The 10956-nt window shown below is 30.6% G+C and overlaps 2 protein-coding genes across 2 annotated transcripts; both read left to right on the top strand.

Moving 5' to 3' along the window:
• Positions 1–3663: 3663 nt before the first annotated feature.
• LOTGIDRAFT_57162 (hypothetical protein) lies at positions 3664–4635 on the top strand (the record flags this gene model as incomplete). The annotated part of the gene is made up of 2 exons (XM_009050879.1): positions 3664–3839; positions 4434–4635. Coding segments are annotated over 2 exons (378 nt in total), but the record flags the coding sequence as incomplete, so codon positions are not given.
• Positions 4636–5482: 847 nt separating this feature from the next.
• Positions 5483–9440, top strand: LOTGIDRAFT_173399 (hypothetical protein; the record flags this gene model as incomplete). Its single annotated transcript, XM_009050878.1, has 5 exons — positions 5483–6151; positions 6418–7029; positions 8080–8324; positions 8675–8788; positions 9281–9440. The coding sequence occupies 5 exons, from the start codon at positions 5483–5485 to the stop codon at positions 9438–9440; spliced, it is 1800 nt and encodes a 599-aa protein (XP_009049126.1).
• Positions 9441–10956: the final 1516 nt, after the last annotated feature.

The raw sequence follows: 10956 nt of genomic DNA, 5'->3' as shown, positions 1-10956 counted from the left end.
TACTGAGAAGGTAAGCGTAATATTAACAATATCTAATATCAAACTTTCAAAAAAAAAAAGATTTGATTCCTTTTTTTGAATTATTCTTCTAGTTCTTTAGACTTTTCTCACTTGACCAATGGTTTTTGGATTGTAGTAGGTAAGTAGAAGTACACAAAATAAATGTATTTAATGAAAAAGGAAAGATGTAATTGACCATGTAGTGCCTCAAGATGAATGTCTTATATTCTTTTCATCCTGAAGATATCATCTCTAATTTTCCTGTTAGAAATCATTGTAGTTTCTTAGTTATAAGTCATGGTTAAAAGCAGAAAGAGAAACTCTGTAGTAATGATTAATAACTGACATTGGCTACTACAGTGAAATACTCTACCATGAACTGCAACATCCCTGCTGTTTTCAAAGAATTTTGTATTTAATAGGAATATTATATACATAAATAATATGAAAACACACCTCTGATAATCCAACTTGCCGATGCGGTCATCCTTTTGAAGATGCATTCCACTACCTCATACAGTGTCCCTTACATTTAGATGCACGAAATCACTCAATCTCATTAATTCAACAAGATCTTATCACTATACATAACTTACTATATGGAACAGATTGCACCACTACTTCTCAAACTATATTTCAACTTGTACATAATTTCATTAACTCCAGTAAACGATTTTAATTGTCTTTTTGGATATCTCGTGTGTAGCTTTTATTTTTTATTTTACTCTTACTTTTATAATTATATTTACAACTTAATCAATATTTTGTATATCTATAAATTTGTTATTTATTTTTACTTGTTTACTATACTTTATGTATTTTATGTATATATGTTTTGTTATTTTGTAAACTTTAAAATTCTTGTGAAATTTATTGTATTTATGGAGAAGGTTTATATAGGCGAATGCCTGTTCCCTAATCCCGTTCATACTTTTTATGAACAAAATATTGTTTAAAAAAAAAGAAATAATATGAATTAATATTGTAAACAGATAAAGTCATTCATATATTTATCTATGTTTATGTACACCACAGTCTGACTGATCTTTAAGTTTCAGCAAGGTGTATCACTGTTATCAGTTCATCTGTATGATCAGTTTTTAAATATATGATTTCTGTTGTACAGTTGAAACTGAGATTTAAAATCCTGCCTAATTAAAATTATTAAAAAACAAATGAATTTTCAATCATAATATTTAGTAATGATCTTTGATGAGACAATGAATTGTTGTTTTCTTGAGAGAGCTCTGTCTTAAAATCCTAGAAATAGCATACCTTCATTGTATTGTATGAAACTGTTGAATATAATTTCCAAAAACAAGAATATTCACAGGAATACAATTTCACGATTCCTGACACTCAAAGGAAATAAGATTTAGTTTTTAGAAAAGCTGCAAAAAGAACTCTTATTGCCTTAAAAAAAACTACATTGCCTTAAAGAGCTACAGATATTTGAAACAAACAAATTGAATGTCATTAATATGTCATGCTTTCTAAAGGAAGTGAAAAATAAACGATAAGATTGGATTAGATTTCAACCAATCAAATGAAATTCCTCGATAAGGAAGGCTTAACTACCAAATGATAATAGCTTTAATAAAGGCACTCATAGTGAATGGAATGTGAATAACAAATAATTTATTGTAATTTTTTTTTTTATATTAAAAAAAAAAAAATCAATAATGAAATTTGATTCATGAGTTCAGGGTGGAGTAGAAAAATATGTGTTATTCCTTTCATTTTGTGTTAAATTTTGTGTATAATTTCTATTAAATTAGGCTACTGTAAGTTTTTTGTGTAAATATTAAAAAGATCAATTTGTGTATATATTATGGACCAAACAATATCGGTATCAACTTAATGTAAAATTTTCATAGAAACACTACTACTTTAAGTAGCTAATGATATCCAATGTCTTTCCTTTCTGTATGGACGTTTATGTGATACTTTATCACCATTAAAGATAACTACACAACTATTGTCAATGTGAAGTTATCTTATGCATATGAGTCAGATTAAATAAGAGGGTATCCAACTTTATTGGTATTCACTAGGACATTTAACTAGAACAAGGAAGTAAACTGAATAACTTTACTGTGTCATTATTCATAGTGCAACTGACATGTGGTATCATTGTCCTGTCTATTTACACAAGGTTGTAATATAATTAAAGCCTAAAAGTGATGGTCCTGTCTAAAAATAAATTGAAAAATGGTCATAAAATATTTGAGATAAAACACGAAAATGGACTAAATAAACTTATTTCTGCATCAAGGAATGACTCGTACAGATGTTAAGTATGCAGAGCAGCAGACACCATGTCAAGTTTTAACCAAATAAACCATGTGGACTCTCTGAAACATATAGAGAGACTTGAGATGCTTCAGAATAGTGAGCATGCCACCTCTCACAGTACTTATTTATAGGTGCTTGTGTTTCATAAAATTTTTGCTCCACTGTTAGAATAGGAATAGAATGCTCCTTAAAGATTGATTTAAGATCATATAAGGTTGTAAATTTGACCAGCCAAAATGAGATAGAGCTGGCTTTTTGCGTTACCACAGACTAAATTGAAAGCTAGCTTTCATTCAGCCCAAATAAATTTCCGAATGTAAAAAGAGAGGTCTTTGATTCCCAAACCATATTGGCCTGGCACTTTGTCTGTGGAAACACAAGAAATTAGTTTAAAGCCTGCTTTTTCCCTCATTGGAAACAGTTATTATAGTAGTCAATGAGAAAATTTCACTGAATTTCCATTGTTAAAGATTAATTTCTTGCAATGATTTTGAATTTCTTGGCAAATGTTATTTAATCAGAAGATTATAGATTTATTATAGATAAAAACAGTGCAGATTAACTATTTATGTACTTCATTTTGTAATTTGAGTTTTGAAATCATTAAAGAAGATATTAAGATAAAAATATTCTCATGTCTCATTGGATAAAGAAATGAAAGCTTATAAAATGATTGTATTGTTATTTCAGGTTATAAGTGTGAGAAGCAGTGACCAGGAAGTAAGGTTCTCCAGACTACTTTACGTTATTGATTGGTCTTTTAAACACGTTCCACACTCAACACGGAAATGCTATGACAAAAACTCAAAGCTGTCATTGAATGATGGAAAGTAGATAATTTAATTAATGTTTTAGATCTTCTTGGTAAACCTGCCTCTTATAAGAATTATCGTGATTCTTTTGTTCTTGTGGCCATATGGAAGACTACTAGAAAAATGATTCGGACAAATGTGTAACAGTACAGAAGAAAATTTTATAAATTGTGCATTGAGGAAATTCTTAAATTGTGTGAAAATTAGTCAGTCCTATTTTTATAAGTGTGTTATTTCACTGTAAGTAACTTTATATACCATTATTATTGATTTGTTGCCATTTTCTTTTGAATATAAAAATTTGAGTAATTGAACAATTGATTTTAAAAGAGTGGCATTACCTTGTTTGTGCGTCAATAGCTTAAGATATGAACAGATGTTTGTGAAACATTATAGAAATTGCGACAATTGTATATTGTAAGTTAGTTGTATCAGTGAGGTACGACAGCATCGAAATGAAAATGAGAAGATGTCAGATATTGTTTCCAAAGCTAAAAATGGATATCTAACTGATGTTTTGAAATTGCTAACAAGTGGACATTCTGTTGATGAAAGAGACGAGAGTAATTTCTCAGCACTATATTGGAGTTCGTGTCGAGGATATCCGGATATTTGTAAAGTGTTGATCCACTATGGTTGTAATGTTAATTTGAAATATAGATGTGGGTTTACATCTTTACATACAGCAGCTGATAGAGGACATGTTGATTGTGTTAAAGTGCTGATAAATGCGTAAGTATAATATTTGTTATATTTATTTATCATATAAATCATGCAACGTTTGTTATTTTTTATCTATTTTATTCTCAAGGCTTATCTATGATTTTAATTGTAATCAATTTGTCAGAAAAAATCAGCTTACTATTCAAATTATTATTCTGTTCTTAAACAATGCTTTTATCTGATTTTTGTGGGGTTTATCAATATAACTTTAAATGTCCTTTCTTATTTTATTTGAAAAAACAAGAAAAGTGAGAATTTTTGAGAAACATAACGATAGTGTTGTTGTTTTGAAATATAGAGGTTTTTGAAAACCAAATTGTTGTAGGTTCAGGCCTACCCCCTCCCCCCCCTGAAAAATTTAGAAAATTTAGAAAATTTGAATAACTTTTTGAGTTATAGTTGAGCCCCCATTTTAAGAATTTGCCCCTCACCCCCCCTGAGACCCTGGGCTATCTACAGGCCTGTCTCCCCCAATAGTAGTATCTTCTTAGACAGGATTAACCTAGAATTGATAAAGATTCAATCCGTGTAACATATCAATCTTTTAAACTTAACAAGAATTAGTCTTGACATTGACTGTAATATCACAATTTTTTTTTACAGAAAAGCTGATGTAAACATACAAAACGATCGTGGTGAAACAGCCTTGCATCTTTCATGTTATCGTGGATTTGTTGATATTGTTCGAATCTTAATTTCTGCCAATATCAACCCATTTCTTAAAAACTCTAATAATAAAACAGCATTACAAGAAGCTCATTCCCAACAGTATAATCATATTGCTGATATTCTGGTTCGCTATCAACAAGGCTAGTATTTATCACAATTTGTATTTTCATCCATTCATATTATTTGTAAATTGTAATCTAAGCCAGTTAGTTGGTGAGTAAATTGAAAGCAGTATTGATCCCAATCTCATATATTGAAAAAACTACAGTTCTTGCTTAGTTTTCAATTGATTCTTACAGACTTGTAATGTACGTATATGATCAAAATTTGAGATCAATCTTAAACTTTATGAGTTTGTGAAATAAAAGAAATTTTATGATCTTCTTATGATTCTTTAACTTTTTACTGAATTTATATAACTTCATGCCAATTTGAACAACATCCTGTTTATTTACATTTCTAATATTGATGGAAATCAGTTTAGATTTGGCTGTACACTCACTAAAGGGATGGTCTTGATCTAAGTGAATTTAACTCTCATCAAACTTTTGTTATTATCAAATGATGTAATTTTGTGTCTTTTTGATTCAATTACAGAAGGATCATCAAATTTGAGAGAACCATTAAAGAAAGTAATCAGTGAACCAACCCATAGGGCATCTGTGTCTTACGCAAGCTCTTCAAGAAGTAATGTTGATAACATCTTATTAACTCCTTATGAAATAAAAGAAAGTTCTGGTAGAAATCTGAAAAAGGCGAGTTCTGTGAACCCACAATTCAATATCCCAGTGTCTGAAGAATATGATAGTAGTAGTACTCAGTACTCACTAGGAGAGAATCACTTTTCTAATTCATCATTTGGTTCTCTGGACTATTTTACAAATTTGACTTACTCTAGCAACTCAAGTACAGCTGAGCTGTTGACTTACTCTGGAGTTCCAAGTAGTGAATTTTCACACTCCAATGTAAAGGTTCCGAAGGCAATGGTAAGAAATAGTCGCCAACCAGAGGAAAATCCAATTCAGTCACCAACTATAATGGAGGACAACAGCAAGCTAAGTTATGATGCTGTGGAAAGTTTTGCAGATGTGTTACAAGTAGAATGGGCAAAAGGAAAAGAAAAAATTCAGACTCTAGAAAATGAAAATAGAAATTTAAAAGAACAATGTATGCTTCTAGCAACAACTAATTCAAATTTAGGAGAGGATGTAAATAAGGCCAACCAACAGTTACGTGAGGCTCGTGAAATGCGACAGCAGACTATAAGGCGAAGTCATCAACACGTTATAGAGTTAGAGAAACGTGTTGCAGAAGCAGAATTAAATCTAAACAAATCCATGCCATGTCAGACTGTCCCACATTTAGAATTGAAGGTTTGTCATCGAAATATTTTAGAGTGGTTAAAAAACACTAAGTGTAGATCATCAACAGCTCTTTGTGACTGGAATGATTTATGTGATAAAGTGTTGCTTTTGTGGCAAAACTGTGATAAACCTGAATCTTTGGACGAACCAAATCGTGAATGGATTGAAGACTGTGATTATTCTGTTATTGGTGAACAGCCTATAAATCACTTTGGAGATGGGTGTAGAGATGGTTCAAGCTCTCTTGTCTTTAGAATTCAACATAAATCAAAATTTTATATTGTAAAGGTAGGTGAGAAATGGAATAAATCTCTTTGGAACATTTATATACAACTTTTCTAGCATTTACTCTATAATTTATGAAATTTACTAACAACATTGGAACCATGAAATTTCACTGTATTATATTTGTGACTGTACAAATTCCTGAGCCACATCATATATTTCTGATTTCCTAAAATTCGTAATAAAATTGGTAAAATGCCATTGCCTTAACAATGTTAGTTTTCATACTTGCTATATTAATTCTATTAAAATTATTTTTATCTTTTTAGATGATGATTAATTTGATCAATCTCCAGTTTGTTGGTCATAATGAGGGACACAGCATTGACCAGTATTTAGAGAATAATTTTGGCCCTGAATATCTGATTCCATTGTATGTTTCTGGTCACCCAAACATAGTTCCAGTTTTACATTACTATCAAGGTTCAACAGACAAATTTCAGAAATTCCAAAAGTTAATAGTCCCTCACAATTTTGATGTTCCAATAGAAATGGCTTCAAGAACAACTTTTCTGGTACTGCCAGAATATCCAATTACATTGAAGACTTTTATGTTAGATTTAAAAGACAGGCCTGCCCAGTCTCTGTATGGTTTGTCAGAACTGTTTCTATTGCAATTACTATACCAATTACTATCCTCCATTGTATTCCTACGAACCAAAAAAATAGTTCATCGTGATATAAAAGCTGACAATGTTTTTCTGGATAACTATTTGAGACCTGTTTTGGGAGATTTTGGTTTTGCACGTAAACTGTACAACAGTGAAGGGAAAGCAGTGAGATTTCGAGATAAGTCAGAAGTGGCTGCTGGGAATTCTCATGCCTGGGCACCAGAGATTTGTCGTTATTCCAGATATGATCCACAACATTTACCTCAATCTGTAAGTACAGTATATCATTAAATTCTTAATCTGGATTCTGAAGAAGCTTTAAAATTACAAGAGCAACAAAATTTGATTTTTAGCTTGTAAAATATGTTACGTTCTTACACTGAGCAACCTTGTAGCCTATTATATATTCTATATCGGAATTACCTTATTAAACTTTATTGTTTGATATATATTGTTTTAATTATTTATTAAAGTAAAAAGTAATATACCGGTAGTTACTAATACTGTACTTTACTTAATTAATTAATAAAAATAGGTAATCCCATGGTAAATAATTCAAACACTAGACTGAAAGGATAGGATGTCTAATTATTAACATCAATCAATAATGTAGACTTCCTCAATCACTAAATACCACTACTATTCTCTATAGATATATAATTATAAATGATAGGCCTTGATTTTTAATTGGTCATTGACCTGTTTTCTTATTAATGAAACAAGATGACTAAGAAAGTTATAATTGTAGGCTTTATACAAAACTTTGATACGTCAAAACAGTAAATTTTTAATACAAGCTTATTTATCTTTTTTCTTATGCAAGATATCTGAAAAGAGCCTTGGCCTTGAAAACCATTTTAATTTTAATCCAATGTAATACCAGAGATGGTAAAAATATTTAGTCATTGATTTATTTTTTCTCCCTAATCAACTTGAATTAGACGTATGACAAAGAATTAAACCCATGCCATAGAAATATCTGAAAGATATTGACAAGTCAGAGAAATCTATTTAAGGCTATAATTTAAATTACATTTATTAGAGTTTTCTTCATACTTCAAAGATAGTGAGATAGCTCATTGATCTAGGGTTTTTTACTGTTCTGTACATCAGTCATATCTATAATGACCTGTATTTTGATTTTAAGTCAGAGACTTAGGATTTGGTTTGATTTATGCCAAAATATGTTCTGTTGGAATTTATGGACAAAAATTGATAAGATTGGCAATTTCTATTTTGTCCAGTTGTATGTAATTGTAAATTTATCAAACTGAATGGTACAATACCTGTCTTCCATCATTATTACTATTATATTTACAGGTATTACTGGAAGATATTTATAATAAATCTGATGGTTACGCAGTCTCTAGAATGTTTTATAGTATTCTTCAACCTCCAAATACCCCCGATACTTTCCCTACTTCCTCCGTTAATGTACCTCATTATCAGAATTCGCAGATACCAAACCTACCAGACACACTGACTGCCGAAGTTAGAAGTATTCTACGCGATCTGGTATTAAATGATCCCATTGATAGACCAACAGTCAAACAAGCTATGTTTAGGTTAGTCTCTTTCTTAGGAAAATGTTTTATGATAATAAGATATTGGTACTCAGGTGACCTCATACATTGCTGTGTTTGTATTCCAATATTATGATACTTCTATAAAGCCTGATATACTTTGGTCTGATACTATGCTAGAGACTGTATCATTCATGCATGGAATCTGAATAATATTGAAAGGTAACATTCCTGTTGATTTTTGGTGTCTTTTAGGTAGATGAGCATAGCCAGATTTGATCCGAGCATGCCATCTGCATCTACATTTATCCCATCTTGAGCCGAAAACATAAAAACTTTACCTTCATGTCTTTAAACTAAATATAGAAAATTTATTTCAAAACCTTTTGTAGAGTTGGTTGTATGTTATTTTCACCCAGTCAAGATGAAGTTACCTCCTTTCAACAACTCAAACAGTATCATGAGGCTCGATTAATAACACTGGCTGCCATTGACTCAAAACACTGGTATGTATTCATATCTTATTTCAATGATGGTTCTATATGTTAAGACAATAGAGAAATATTTAATACAACAATGATGGTTCCATATGTAAGGATAATAGAGAAATATTGAATACAACAATGATGGTTCTATATGTTAAGACAATAGAGAAATATTTAATACAACAATGATGGTTCTATATGTTAAGACAATAGAGAAATATTTAATACAACAATGATGGTTCTATATGTAAGGACAATAGAGAAATATTTAATACAACAATGATGGTTCTATATGTTAAGACAATAGAGAAATATTTAATACAACAATGATGGTTCTGAATGCAAGGTTGATCAGCAAGTGTTTCAGTTGTTATTGAAAATGCTATTTAAAGGGAGATAACAATGTTGTCTATCATGGTCAAATCATTTGTGACTGGTATCATAGTCAGATAAACCAGTGATTGATTTACTAACCAGTATACCTATTTCAAATTGAGTCTTTTTTCATTTTAGGAATTGCAGAATGACTAAAGAAAAGATATCAATAGAAGAGAGTACAGAGATAAATAGCATTCAAATTGAAGCTCATTTTCTCACTAATATAAGGTCAGAGGAATTTTGGGAAATCCACAGAACAAGGACATTAGTAGATGAGAGGAATGGTCAATCATAAGCTCATTAGATATGTGTTGGTGACCAAAACTGAAATGAAGACTTGAATTAAATTGAATGTTATTTCCAGCTCCTTGAATGCCGAACAATGTTGAACATATCCAGTCACTATCACCCATATTTTGTGTAGATTATTATTGAGATGAGGGACATTGAATGGGATACTAGGTTCACATTATGAAGGAATAATCACTGCCTTAAAGAGTGAACTTTGGAAAGATGACTTGATAAAATCCACAAATGTATGATGATTATATAATATTGCTCAGTCTGTGGAAGTACTGGTTTTGACAATGTTCTTGAATAATTAGACTAAAATGGATAAAAGCATTAACTGGAGAGAACATAATACTACTTTTGAAACACCAGGGGATTTTAATTACTAGTAAAAGACACCAAGTTTTAAAAATTAAGATCGCGTTGATATTTAAAAAAAAAAATTAGAATGATAAAGGACTTATTACCAAGGTATTTATGCACTCTCTCTTTTATTACCTTGTTATATAATAAATTCTTCTTGATGATTGATTTGTGATAACTTTATTCAGTTTGATCTAAAATATGGTTGAAAGTTGTTGAAATGAATGAGTTTCTACATGTTTTCTAACTTAAAGTATGATGACCTGTTTGGTTTTTGCCTAGAAACGCCAAAGTGAGGATAGATATTTTAAAAGACATTGTTGTTTTCCTTGATATTTTGAGAGTGATGTTTTCGATTTTTGCTTCTGTAATGAGTTTACTTGTACTATTTATTGTTAAGTTATCCTCTATTTGTTAATGGGTAAAATAAATGTGATTTATATTTACTAAAAGATTGATTCTTAAACAATGAAACAGAATGTCATATGTTGCTATTTTGGTTTGTTCCAAATATTTTAGACATGTTGGAAGTTGAAAATAGTTCAATAAACTGTTTTTGAGTTGTTGCCCTCTTTTAATATGCTTTATGAAACACTGTATTTTCCAAAGAATAACCTTTACCAACAGTTGTATGTACAAAAATCTTTTAGAAAGATTTAATTACCCTACTGTTTGTCTAAATGATTGACCAAGCTCTCTGTGATCTAAACAATAGCTTTCAGTCATGTTACAAACTATCTGTAAGTTTTAGTCATTTTTATACGCCCACATCTCTCTATGTGGACGTATATTGTCGGCACCCCTGTCCGTCCGTCGGTCCGTCCGTCAACATTTGCTTGTATTTTATTGCCCTTGCACCAAAATCTTGAATATTTACCATCCGATGCCGTGGTGGGCGTATATGGCTGTGGTCCACTATCTTACAAACTCTCACTAATTTCAGTCATGTCACAAACTATCTATACGTTTTCCTCATTTTACAAACTATATATTAGTTTCTTTCATGTTACATCATGACACATCTATCTGTGTCAGTTAGAAATTATTCATTGATTTCTCTCAGGAAAAAAACTATCTGTGTTGGTTACAAACTATCTGTAAGTTTCAGTCATTTTACCAATTATCTTTAAGTTTCGGTCTTTTACAAACTATCAGTA

This window comes from Lottia gigantea (assembly GCF_000327385.1).
Source record: "Lottia gigantea unplaced genomic scaffold LOTGIsca_158, whole genome shotgun sequence".
NCBI lineage: Eukaryota > Metazoa > Mollusca > Gastropoda > Lottiidae > Lottia > Lottia gigantea.
The sequence above is the reverse complement of the archived record's forward strand: the minus strand, read 5'-3'. Positions and strand labels throughout refer to the sequence as shown.